Source organism: Myotis davidii, unplaced genomic scaffold, assembly GCF_000327345.1.
Source record: "Myotis davidii unplaced genomic scaffold, ASM32734v1 scaffold238, whole genome shotgun sequence".
In the NCBI taxonomy this organism is placed as follows: domain Eukaryota; kingdom Metazoa; phylum Chordata; class Mammalia; order Chiroptera; family Vespertilionidae; genus Myotis; species Myotis davidii.
Genome location: NW_006293779.1, coordinates 9,849,139 through 9,862,753, shown reverse-complemented (window position 1 = coordinate 9,862,753; position 13,615 = coordinate 9,849,139). Strand labels below are relative to the sequence as shown.

Here is a 13,615-nt window from a genome sequence, read left to right as displayed (position 1 = left end):
GATGTTGGGCACACGACGCAGTGTGCAGATGATGTTTATTGAGTTGTACACTTGAACCTGTATAGTTTTCCAAACCAATGTCACTCCAACAAATTCAATTTAAAAATATGTACAATGTCTTTGTCTATAAGCTAGATGAGCATGTCACCACAGCTGCATTCTCAGCCAGAGGCAAAGTGGAATATTTTCAGGAAAGGACTTTAGCTGTGGCGCCCACAAGCTGCACTTTGCTTCTGCTTTCTCTTCGGTTCCCCTCTGGAGGTCAAATGATGTATTTCAACATGAACTGCTCTTGATGAACTCATTACCCAACTAAATGATCTCAACATAAAAGCAGAGCTTGCCCACACTACCCACATAATTTTTCTATCAAACCATTTATGTTAATTTATTACCTAAATTAACATAATATATATAGTCCCTATAACTTTAAATAATTCTTCAGAGTCACTGGATTAAAGAAATGCTTTATAATAAAGAAATTTAGCATTATAGTCTCAAAGTATCAAAATCCATGGCAATCTGAGTTTATTATAATGAAAAATGTTAGGTTTTATCTACCAAAAAGAGGGTAATAGACTTCTTAAAAATGACAACAGTAAATTTTAAGAAATTTATTAAAGCATCTTATCACAAAATGGAAACATACAAACTAGAAACATGCAACCGTCATTTCCATAGTCACGTTAAAACGTCATACATTTTTCCTGTTTTCAGAGCTGAAAACTTCAGATCTTATAACCAACTCATTCACCCTGAATACTTTATTCATTCCTCCTGAAAGTATCCAGGGCAGCAAAATAACCAAAATGCAAACTATTATATAAAGGAAGTGCAAAGTTAAAAAAGAAAATGTGTAGAGAGCACCCCTCCCCACCCCCCAATTAAAGGCAAACAATGGCACTTTGCTCTTGCTTAACTAGATTGTCTTCAAAAACTACTAAAATGTAATAGACTTAATAAAACAGAAAAACAACTGACTTCTAATAGATGTCCCAAAAGCTTGTTAGTGTTTGAAAATAAATGCTTACACAAAGGAAAATGTAGTTTATATCAAACAAGTTTGAAGAGCCCTGTATTGCAGCATTCTGTAAAATAAACACGACAAGAAGCTGGTATAGGGTTTATTGACAAAGGCAGGATGTCTTCAGGCGGGTATGTAAGGAGGCGGTGGCTCTTTTTCCGGCATCTTCACTGCCATTTCATAGGTTGGCAAAACGTACTGAAGAGAGAAAAAAGTTGTATCAGACTTAATTCTCCTTTAAAATCCTACTTGGAATAATTCAGCTTTCAGATTTTATGTCCTAAAAAGGGACACACAACCCCACAGAGAAGAGCTGAAGAAGCTGTTAGCTACACAAGGCCTGAGAGGAGAGATGACTAGTAACCTGGACCTTTAATGCAGACGAGACATCTGATCCAGAATGCTAGAGAGGGATGAAGGGAGGAGGGAGGCCAGGAGAGAAGGAGGGACGGAAGGAAGGGCAGAATTTTGCCTCTGAACTAACCCTGGGGGCTACCAAACACTTGGACAGGAAGCATGTGCCCCTGCTCTTCCCACCCTTCCCATGTGGCTGATCAAGTACCAACTACACCGCAGGTGATTGCAGGTCTAGATTAAGGGCCCAGTGATGATGCTAAAGGGAGCCTCCAATAAAATGCTGCGTCCTGAATTTCATCCTCATCTACAGTCAGAGGATCAGGTACTTATTTCTTCTGGGGTAAAGGACACGTCTATGTAGGAGAGCAGCCTTCTAACCTACAGACTCCAAGTGTGACAGGCTGGCCCTACACGGGCCACAAAGGTTCTACATGTTGAAAACCTGGAAAGAGTAGAGTAGCAACTAGAGGGCCCGCGAGGTGAGCATCCCCAAAAAACTCATGGAGCCCAGTCAGTCATCTCCCCACAGAAAGTCAGCGTCTCCTTTGGGTCGTATGCATGTTTTGTGAAAGCAACACAACTGATGGTACCTCCATCCTCAAAAGTTCCAGAACCCACAAGCCTGGCATGGGTCACACCACTGTTTCCTGCCTACTCTCCCCCGAAATGCAGTACTCTTAGGAAGCACTTATGAATCAAACCTAACAGCCAAACTGAGGAAGACTGCCAGTGCAGGCTGCTTTCGTCCTTGTACCCAGGATTCCACCTGGGAAATGCTCAATCTTGTGGATTGAAGCTATTCATGCCCTAAACCACAGCAGGACACTGCAGAGAAAGTCAAGACCCAGGTCTCCAGAAGAATCAATATGGCTGGTGAAGTTTCAGTATATTAGAGGTCATTCACCTGTGGGGGTGCTTCGAAGGCAGGGTACACAGCAATCTCTGGTGTGTTCCTGTTGTTGATGTATTTATAGCAGTTCCACACACAGTTGATTAGATAAGCCTAAATGAATAAAAGTAAAATTTACATATGCTGGAAGTCAACAGACGACCTGTTCTAAACTAAGGTGACTTCTAATGTTTCCCCACACCGTTCTCCATGGAGAAGGAAACTGACACGCTCAGGCCAGGCCCTATCTCCACTTGCTCTCACTTAAATGTCACAAGTTTTATTATCATTTTACAGAAAAACCAGATTTGGGGTATCAGGTCTGATAACCATTGTGCTGCAGAAGAAACTCTGTTTCTGAACCTTGGAAATTTTAACAATTTTCAATCCCAATCATGAACCACTTCTAAAAACATGACAATCCTTAATAAGGATCCTGGCATTTCCATTCTCTGGAAACAAGAGGGAGGACATTCCCTGAAAGCTCTCTCTACTGCTGTCTCAAAATGAACAGTCACTTATGGTGAACTGTAGGAAGACAAGGCAACAGTGTTCAGATGGACAGCGTCACAGTCTAACTGGCCCCCCAAATATTTAGTCAGCAACTCACCTTAAAAATGATGAATAAGACGAAGAACGCAAGAACAATGAACAGGAGGCAGCTGGAGTCCAATGCCAGGAGGTCATCTTTATAGGGAAAATCAGGCTGTAAGAAAAAAGACGGGATGAAGAGGCAGAGCAGAGAGGATTTCCAGGGCAGTGAAACTATTCTGATGAATACAGGTCATCATACATGTGCCCAAACCTGTGTGGAATGTACACCAAAAATGAACCCTAATGAAAACTAAGGGTTTTAGGTAATAATGATGCGTCAATGCAGGTTCACAACTGTCACAAATGAATCACTGTGGTTAGGGATGTGGGTAGTAAGAGAGGTTATGGGGGCGGAAGTAGGGGATATGTGGGAAACTCTGTACTTTCTGTTCAATTTCGCTGTGAACCTAAAAGTGCTCTAAGAAACAAAGTCTGTTAAACATACACACTTATAATTCAGCCACAGCACCTGCCCTCTGTGACAACCTAAAGAGCATGGCACAACTACAAACAAAAGGCACCAAAGTCAGAACTGATATTCTAATAAAAACTTACAGAATTTAACTCAAAGTACTTTAAAGCCTCATCATTAATGCATGTGACTGATCACTTAAAATACATTTGTTTGAATATTCAGAAGAGCCCTAAGAGTCTAAATTGAGCTCACTTTCTTTCTTTTCAAAATCACTAAATCAAGAAGCGCTGATATTTACCTAAAGTCCATGGGCCATTTGGTTCTACCTGGGGAAAATAACTCATCTAAAAGCCAATCGTCAGTCTCCCTGCTCATTAGGAGGGGCAAAAGAAGGCATGCACCTGGTTAGAAAGCCAGGCGGGTCACATGATTTACTGCAGGCATACCACGTTCAACTGAGAAGGATCAGCTATACATATTCAAATACTTAGTTAGCATTTACTGTGTGCGAGGCAATGAGCTAGGTTCAAGGAGAGGGGCATTACAAAAGAATAGTTCAGGATGTACAAGGTGGCCAACAGACAAAGTCCCTTCCAGGCTGAGAGACCAAGCGAACAAAACAGGGAGAAAACATTTAGCTCTGTAAAAGTAGTAAACATTTCATTTTTGTGGGTTTCTATATAGCTCATTTAATCGTTTAAAACCACTTTTTTCAATGGAAATGTCAACACAAATAACCTCACATTTTTGTAAAAAAGTAGCACAAAGAAATCCCAAAGGACCAAAAAGAAAGAAAAATCTACACAAGAACCCCAAACTAAGTGTTCCCTTGGGACAGAACAATTTTTTAAGCTTTCTTCACCTCTAAATAAAATAACACATAATGGAACCAGCTCATGGGAGAAATGCTATGACTTTATTCAGAAGGCTTGCAATTTTCAGCCAGCGATGACATCAGCGGAGAGAACTGTGTTTAGGAAGCTGCTGACCAGGCCACTTCTCTCCAGCCTCGCCACATTCCTACCTTCCATTCCTCCTGTGTGCCAGCCACCAGTCCCCTGGCCATCTCCCATGCTCCTTCCTGCTTCAAGGTGTCTGTTTTACCCGGAACATTTTCTTTTGCACTTTCCCTATCTTAATTCCTACTTGGAATTAAATCTCACTTCCCAGCTCAGGTCTGATACCTGTGTGATATCCACTCACATAGCAGCCTACGCTTTTCCTTCACAGCTTTTATCACAATTTTAATTCAGTAACTGTCAATTTTCCAATTCCTTCACTAGAAAGTTCTACTGATATATCCCTAGGATCCAGCAGTGCCTTGCACATAAGAACCAACAAATGTTTTTTAGAATGAATGATAAATTTGGTGGTTACCAAAATGGATGAGGCAGAAAATCTGAAAGTGGGGTGAAAATTCTTGAAAGGCAGAATTTTTTAAGTAAACTCATTTATCAGGACCCCACTCCTCCTTCGAGACCTTACTTTGGTCCAGAGTGTTCCCTGCCCCTCTGTCATACAGCACTTAAGCTCCTCATTTACCACTGTCCTGTGACAGCTCTAGTTCATTATCACAGATAACATCTTCATGTCCTGACTCCCCAAATGGTTTGCTTCTTGAAGGGAAAGTTATCTTTTTATTTATTTTTTGGGGGGGAGGGGGGCTCTTTATATCTACATCATTCACCAACAGTTTGCCTAGAACAGAATGAGCAGACAATAGGCACTCAAATATTTGCTATGAAGGCCTGCAAAAATAAAAAGCTAATACTTTAATGAGTGCCAAGTACAGTCGAATTATTATACTTTTAGTTTATTCAAAACAAAAGTTGAACTACTCCTCAAATTCCATAATAACCATTTTTAGGGACCAAATGGTATGGTAAGAAGATAATTCTATTTTCATCTTACTGGTTTCAACATGGTAGTTAAGAGTAGTGATATTATTTTAAAACACTTTAAAAAAATAAATAGGGTCAGTTATAATAAAAGTAGTGCCGAAAAAACTAAGAATTTAAATTTAAATATTTTACTTAAAATGGAAAAAAATAAATTTAATTAGCATACACTTACTAATTGATCCAGATATTCTTTGATTCTTGGCAAGTAAGTGAGAGAACTGATAGCAACCAGGCAACTGAGGACGAAGTCAAAAAGCCGGTAACAGAAGAATGGAATAAGCCAACCCACTTGATACTGAAGAAAAAAAAAAATAACAACCACAACATTACATAAATGAAAGTACTAAGTACCGTTCAGTAAAAAGCAAAGTCCAAAAGTTGAAAACATAGGATACTTACAGAAATTGCTCCATATACCAGCATTGAACTGATTATAAACATAAGAACAGAGACGGCAAAAAGAACACAGGCATTATCTAAGAAAACAAAAACCAAAATCTAATTAAGCAACTTACGCAAAAAGAACAAAACTCTTCATGACAAAATAACACTTTAAAGCTAGCTTACAAACATCAAAGTATTTTCAAGATTGGCTATGAAAAAATCTAAGAGGGTAAAAAAATCCAAGAGGGTAAAAAAAAAAATCTGCCTCAGCTTTAAGTAATGAAGCTTAAACAATTAGTCCCTTTGTTTTCTTGTTTGTTAAATTGCTACAACTCACTGATACTTATTAAGGACTAGAGGCCCAGTGCACAAATTCATGCACCAGTAGGGTCCCTCTGCCTGGCCTGTGGGATCGGGCCAAAATCAGCTCTCCAACATCCCCCAGGGGGTGCCGGATTGTGAGAGAGCACAGGCCAACCTGAGGGACCCCACTGGTGCACAATCAGGACTGGGGAGAGACACGGGAGGCTAGCCAGCTGGGGAGGGACGAGGGAGGGCTCCAGGGCATGTCCAGCCCATCTCACTCAGTCCCAATAAGCTGGACCCCAGCAATAAGCTAACCTACCAGTCAGAGCATCTGCCCCGTGGTGGTCACTGCATGTCATGGCAAGCGGTTGAGTGGATTTACCATACCATTAACATATTACGCTTTGATTGGTTGAATAGACGACTGGACGACCAGACACTTAGCCTATTAGGATTTTATTATATAGGATGGCACATGAACCAGGTACCCTGCTAGGGAGACAGATCTCTGCCCAGAGTCTAAGAGGCTAAGATGTGCAAGCAGCAAATTATAATCCAAAGTGGCAAGTGCTACAATAGAAGCAGAAACAATCAACTTTGCCTGGAGAATCAGGAATAAAATATAAAAGAGTAAGTTGGGTTTTGTGATTTGAGCAGGGTTCAACTGAAGGTAAAGGCTGGTATTTCCTTAAAAGACGTATTAAACACAGAATGCTACAGATGCCCCCTAGTGCCTTAGGTAAAATACATGATCTAAAAATTAAAGGCTGTCCTTAATTAGTCTCCTCTTCCCCACCCCAACACCAAAGCTCACTGCTCCGCATCCTTCGGCTGGGCTTCTCTGCTATATTCAGGTCTGTTTTTTATAAATACCACAAATGGCCATTAGGAGCTAAAGTTTATTTATCGTTCTATCTTGGTTTTTAAATAAAGACAGACAACTAAACACACACACACACACACACACACACACACAAATGCCAGAAGGGCTGTCTCTAATATGTTCTTGGTATTTTTTCTATCACATTTGACAACAAAATTAAAGGGTTATACAATACTTTGAAAAGACAATCAGGAGACCCTTTTTTTAAAAAAGCACCTTAGACACAAAGTGTGGAAAATTGTTAGAGCTTTCATAAACGTGACAGATGCCCACAAAACACTACCTGCTCCTGGAAACAGAAGTCAGCCCTGTGGACAATGAATCCTTTGAATTAACAACCAATCTTTTTTTAAAACAACCTCATAAAATGGATTAGAGCAGGTCATAAATGTAACAAGCACAGAACTTTATAATAAAAGCTAATAATTTTAAAAATGATCATTAAGATCCTGTAATATAATATATAACATATACAGTGAATTGGGAACATTCTTCTGAAGCGAAATTTTTTAAAAATCAACATAAATCATTCACACTGAAAAGTCTGAGGCATAATTTCCTGCTCAAATATTAAATTTCTAACATAATTTATAATAATATAAAACTACAACTTTTCTGCACCTGAACCGTAGAGGAAGATAAACAAAAATACTGCTATCAGGAAATGTGTAGGTTTAAAAAGGTAGTATCTAGGAATGTGCTAGGGTTCCTCTATTTTTAACTCTAATGTCAAGTCTTTTTTCATCCAAACAGAAATATATTTAGAATAGTGACCCTAAGCAAAAGATATCACCAAATATTCAAATAATTCCTACTTTATATTTACTGTAAGTCTTTTTGTTCCATGAGCAAATCTCCTATCCTCTGCTACACTTGTCAGCTGACCCTCAAAGGCTCAGTTTTTTTGTAATGCCTTCTTTCCCTCTGATCTCCACAACACCAAAACAGGAGTCAAAGTATAAAATACCATTTCTAGCCATTACATTTTCTGGCTAGAACTGCTCAATTATAATCCTGAGTATCTTTGAAAAACCCACAAAACACTTTTCTGCCTCAGCAAGTTGAATAACTTAAACAGAATTAATTCTCTTCCAAATAATGTGTGTGTGTGTGTAATTAGCAGGGTATATTTTCATCTAAAAACATACCTGTCATTCTCTCAGATGAATAGTAATTGCCAATGACTTCATACTGAATGTTGACAGAGGGCATTGAGTTTGGATGAGTTACCTCCACAGTCAGCAAAATTGCCATCAACAGGTTTACCACCTATGGAAGATAAATTTTTATCAATTATACTAGAGGCCCAGAGCACGAAATTCTGCCACTGGGGGGAAGGGGGATGTCCCTCAGCCCAGCCTGCTTTCTCTCACAATCTGGGGCCCCTCAGGGGATGTAGTAGTGCGCCAAGCGGCAGGTGGCCAGGGAGGAGCCAGAACCAGGCCAGGCACAGCCTCACTCGCGCTCATCCCAGCCCACTGCGCCTGCTGCCTGCTGCCTCCACTCAGTAGAGGCTCCCGCTGCCGCAGCTGCGCTCACTGGCGTGAGCCCAGCTTCTGACTGAGTGGTGCTCCCCCTGTAGAAGTGCACTGACCACCAGGGGGCAGCTCCTGTGTTGACCGTCTGCCCCCTGGTGGTCAGTGTGCATCATAGCAACTGGTCAACCAGTTGTTTTGTCGAAATGGTCACTTAGGCTTTTATATAGAGAGATTATTAATCAGGAAGCAGTTTGCAACAATCTTCAAAGGTCTTCCCATATTTAAAATTGTTTTACTTGAAGTAAGAAAGATATATAATTGGAGACTACCTGTGAGATAAAATAATATGCAATACCATTATAAGAACAGTTTTAAAATAAATATATGATAAAGTTAAAGTATAAACTTATCTGTTTCCAAGAAAAGATGATTGATTTGATTCAATACAACAAACTAAAACAGGGCAACAACTAAACATAAGGGACCATTACAAATCGTTCGAGTCACATCTTTAGATGTCTGGTGTTGAAGAAGGTAGTTCATCCAATATACTTATCCATTAGATAATGTAACAGCCATCGGGTAAATGTATAATGAGCTATCAGAAAAGCTTAAAACCCCTCCACAATAGTTCCTATCCAGTGATAGAGAACTATTTCCTCTTGACTAAATGCTTTAAAGACTTTCCAAGATTTTGACTATGTCACTTCACATACTAGTCTTAATTCTACCCTTTGAGAAAATCTGCTCCGCTAGCACCTACGGACAGCTGACATGTGCCTCCAAACATGTCTTCTCCAGTGCGAACCCTCAGGTTCTTACACTGCTGCTCTCACAAGCATTCTGCCAGCTACGTCACTAACTCCCCTTTGCTCTCCTCTACACACAGGCTCCAGTTCGCTGGACACACTACTTAAGTGAGCTAAGATGGGCCTGGAGAGAACACAGGGGTCCCAGCTGACAAATTTCAGTTAATGCAGCCTGAAATTGCACTGGCCTCCTAAATGTTTTGAATGTTATAGGGGAGTAACTGCCTAAAACCCCTAATTCTTTTTCACACTTGATCCCACTAAACTGCCATCTGAACCTGTACAGTTACATTCAGAGGCCCAAGCATAAGCCCTCATACATTTACAATCGAATTTTATCTTATCACACTCTTGCCTGTTAAGACTTTTCTAAATCTAGATTCTGATACCGTACGGATTTCCTCTATCTTTGCATCCTGCGTTTGGAAATATCATCAGCCCGTAATCAGTACTTCCATCTGTGAAACGGCTGCCAGAGGCTGTCCCCTTCCCATTAATCAGTAACGTTTGAGTAAAATTCTTTATCTGATCCAGAGGAACATCTTGAGACCTTGTCAAACATCTTGCTGAAATCCCTTCATAATTATCTGGTAAGTTTTCCGGAGTGGCATGGGAGGGTTGCAACTCCATTTAAAAAGGAAATATTCATGCCTCTAGTTGTGAGTCCCTGCAGTATCCCAGGAGGGACCATGCCCTTTAAGTGCTCACACTGGTACTAATGATTTCATAGAAAAAAAAAAATCGCACCTAGAATTGGACTCAGGCTTTCTTATCTTGAGTTCACAGAATCTGAACTTCTCCCCTTTTGAAAATCTGAACAATTGATACTTTCCAGGAATGTCTGAGCCTTATCATCAGAAATGTCTGCTGTTGCTAATTCCCACCCAGGTCTGTTGGTCTGTAGACAGTGGAAGGGAGGGTGAGAGACGGACAGATGTTGGGGAGACTTGGTTGGAAAACTGTGAGGACGACATGCTGATAGAAGGGAAGTGTGTGGAAGGCCGCCTGCCGTTTTATCGGAATTCCGACTTAGGGGAGACTTAGGCGAGTGTCACAGGTGGCACCCCTGATTATTCCCTGACCTTTCCAAACATGTCTGTGCACGTGCAGACCCCCAGGTGTTTACTGGAACCCTTCATCTTAATCCCTGGATGCCCTTGCCTAGAGGACAGTGTAAATACATGTGTCCTCCCAAGTTTACTCACCCTACTGGTTGTATCTACAGATAAAAACCCAATAAAGGCTAATGAGGCAGGCAATCGAGGAGGCCTGGCTCCGTCACCAGGCTGTCCCTCAGCCCTCTCCCCCACAGCGAAACTGTGTCTGAGGGGAGTAATCTGTTCATCCGCCATTCAGGGGCTGCTGGTCAGCCCGGCAGAGAGAGAAACATCGAGAGAAACATCGATGTGAGAGAGACATGTCAATTGGTTGCCTCCCGCATGCACCCTGACCACAGCCAGAGGTCCAACCTGAAACCAAGGTACGTGCCCTTGACCTGAATCGGACCTGTGACCATTCTGAGGCTCCAATTACTGAGCCAAACCAAACCAAATAAGACTATCATCAGAATTTTAAACAAACTGTATTATGTAGCTTTCCTGTCCACCCTGAATGATAAATAACAGTTTTATCGGCACATTTTCCTAGAGGTGTTTACCAGTCATTACACAGTCTCTAAGACGAGCAGCCCAAGTCTTTATCTTTAAGATAAGGCTAGGCGATCTAAACAGCGTCACAATATCAAATACACAATCCACTAATATTTCTGAAGATATACTATATACCAAGTATTCTGATGTATATCACTTCACTTAAGTGAAGTAAATATTACTAAAGTCCATTTGCAAATGAGGAAGCTAAGGTTCAAAAAAGTAAAATAATTTGTGTAAGTTCACTGAGCTGACAGAGGATGGAGCTAAAATACAAATCTGGCTCTTTTTAAGACAGCCTGCTTCTTAGCACTATAGGTCTTTCCAAAACAAACGATTACGTAAGGCTATAAAATATTTATACTTTACTCTCCAAATAAATGTTCAGTAACATGCCTCTTTCCTTGCACTGCTCAAAGGCAAGGTACTTTATCCTTCAACTCCGGAGAGGCCTTACAAGGGAAAATCATATTTGCAAGATGGCTCCCAGCTGAAAGCTGACTTTTCCATAGTCCATTTTCATTGCAATGGGTGTTCCCAGTGCATATGGTATAAACATATGAGTTAATATGATTAGATGCATTAATTATGGAATAATCAGATACATCTACTAAAGTTAAATATTCTGTTTAAGAAAGTAAGCTTGGAATCAATTCAGCCAACTTGTTGCTAAACACAATATACTCATAGCTAAAAAGCTCTGCAGGGAAAACGATTCTTATATCAAGAAAAACATGCGAACTCAATTATTAAATGAAAGACATGACACATCCAAAATATTTAGAAGCTTAATTTTCCCTTTTTAAATCTTTTTATCACATATAGAGTTTATTAAAATGTTAATTTGTTACCCTGGCTGGCATGGCTCTCACACAAAAGGGTCTCTGGTTCGATTTCCACTCAAGGGCACGTACCTGGGTTGCAGGTTCGTTTCCCCACCCTGGTTCAAGTGAGTTCAGGAGCCAACCAATGGATAACTCTCTCTCACATCAATGTTTCTCTCTCTCTCTCTCTCTCTCTCTCTCTCTCTCTCTCTCTCCGTCCCTCCCTTCCACTTTCTCTGAAAATCAATGGAAAAAAATAGGCTCAGGTGAGGATTAACAACAAAAAAAGCCTTTCCTTCTCTTCCATGGATAAATCACAATCATCTACTATCTTCTTCTAGTATTAATGACACCTCAAATTTCATTTCAGTGTGAGTCATACCCCTGAATAATAAAACAAATCATGGGTCTAATCAAAATGACCAAGAAATGGTAAAATAAATTTCAGTGCTACTTCATTAAAAACACACACAATATTTCAAATCTTCATTGAGTTAATTATATTCCATTAAGTCACCATATTTCATTAGAACCCCAAGTTACATTTTAAACTACTAGCCTCGAAACCCATCCTTGTGACCTTAAAAAATTCACCACTGCACACCCCTCCTGTACTTAAATACAGGCAATTCACTTGATTTCAGTTGATATTTCTAAATTCCATGTAGCATTTTTCAAAAAATACATAAAACTAATTTTATAGTCTTGCGATAGAAAATTTGTCTGAAAATAGCAAATATGTACAATTCCAGAATATTTATTCCCAACTCATTTTCCCTTTATTATACTTAACAAAGAAAATTAACAAAAATGTAATTAAAATAATTCATTTCTAAACCTAGAATTATGGAAAGGTACAGAATGCAGCAACTATGCAAATACGTTTACACCATGGGCAATGGACACACCACTCAATGTGGGGATGGTACTATAAATTTAGTGGGTCAAAAATATTACCTTATTTTAGAGAGAGAAAAACATAGATGAGAAATGCCCCCCTACCAGGGATTGGGCCCAAAACTCAGGCACGTGCCCTGACCTGGAATCAAAATCGAGACCCTTTGGTACACAGGATGATGCCGAACCAACTGAGCCACCCTGGCCCAAGCAGTTTATATGTGAAAGCCTTTTTCACAACCTATATACAAACAAGAAGAAAAACCAGAAATGTTAGATTTCACTTGTCAGTATCAGGCCGTGGAAGCAGCCCTTTGCTTTCTCATTTCATTGCCTCACTCAGCCCAGAAGATTCCTTTGTGGACTGGTTTTTGTTTTTTAATTATTATTCTTGACTGTTCCCACAGCATATTTTGCCACAACCCAATATCTGTGGAGACAATAATTAAAACAATGTGTTTGCTTCAAGGCATCCCAATAGGGTCTCAGAGGCAAAGAAAGGGGGAATCCACAGGAGCCAAGACAGCAAAGAACTGTCATCAGATAAAGATCAAAATTAACTATCTTTAACATTTTAATTCATGGAGGGATTAAGCAAAACCAACCAACACACAAACCTCACAGACAACAGTATGGTGACTATCAGAGGGAAAGGGGGTGGAGGGAGGTTGGAGAGGGTAAAGGGAGAATATTAACAGGAGGAAACCTGGGGTGGTGAACGCACAATACAATGTACAGACGATGTTATAGAATTGTACACCTAAAACCTTTATAATTATATTAATCAATGTCATCCCAATAAATTCAATCAAAATAAAATAGAAAATTTTTAAAAATTTATAATTTAAATTATAATAAATGTATATGCTTTTGTTGTTTTTCCCCTATTATGCAGTTACTAATGAGTTATTCCTCCTGTTTTTTGTAGGAGACAATTCATTTAAAAAATGTCTAGCCTTGGCTGGCATGCTCTGTGGTTAGTGCACCAAAGGGTCTCGGTTCGATTCCTGGTCAAGGGCACCTACCTTAGTTGCAGGTTTGAAGCCCAGTACAATCAGGGCCCATGCAGGAGGCAACCAATCGATGTGTTTCTCTCAAATCGATGTTTCCCTCTGTCTTTTCCTCTCTCTTCCACTCTCCCTAAAAATCAATGGAAAAAATATCCTCAGGTGAGGATTAACAAGACAAACAAATTAAAAAAAAGC

The 13,615-nt window shown here is 40.0% G+C and overlaps 1 protein-coding gene across 1 annotated transcript in view; it reads right to left on the bottom strand.

Annotated features, from left to right (window-relative positions):
* Positions 1–599: 599 nt before the first annotated feature.
* LAPTM4A (lysosomal protein transmembrane 4 alpha) overlaps positions 600–13,615 on the bottom strand; it is a 17,878-nt gene continuing 4,862 nt past the window's right edge. Inside the window, exons 2-7 of the mRNA XM_006767550.2 lie at positions 7,902–8,022; positions 5,580–5,656; positions 5,353–5,475; positions 2,881–2,976; positions 2,286–2,384; positions 600–1,222 (exon numbers count right to left, since the gene is read on the bottom strand). Of these exons, the coding sequence (XP_006767613.1) occupies positions 1,148–1,222; positions 2,286–2,384; positions 2,881–2,976; positions 5,353–5,475; positions 5,580–5,656; positions 7,902–8,022 (591 nt within the window). The 3' untranslated portion in view covers positions 600–1,147. The remainder of the gene's footprint in view (positions 1,223–2,285; positions 2,385–2,880; positions 2,977–5,352; positions 5,476–5,579; positions 5,657–7,901; positions 8,023–13,615) is intronic.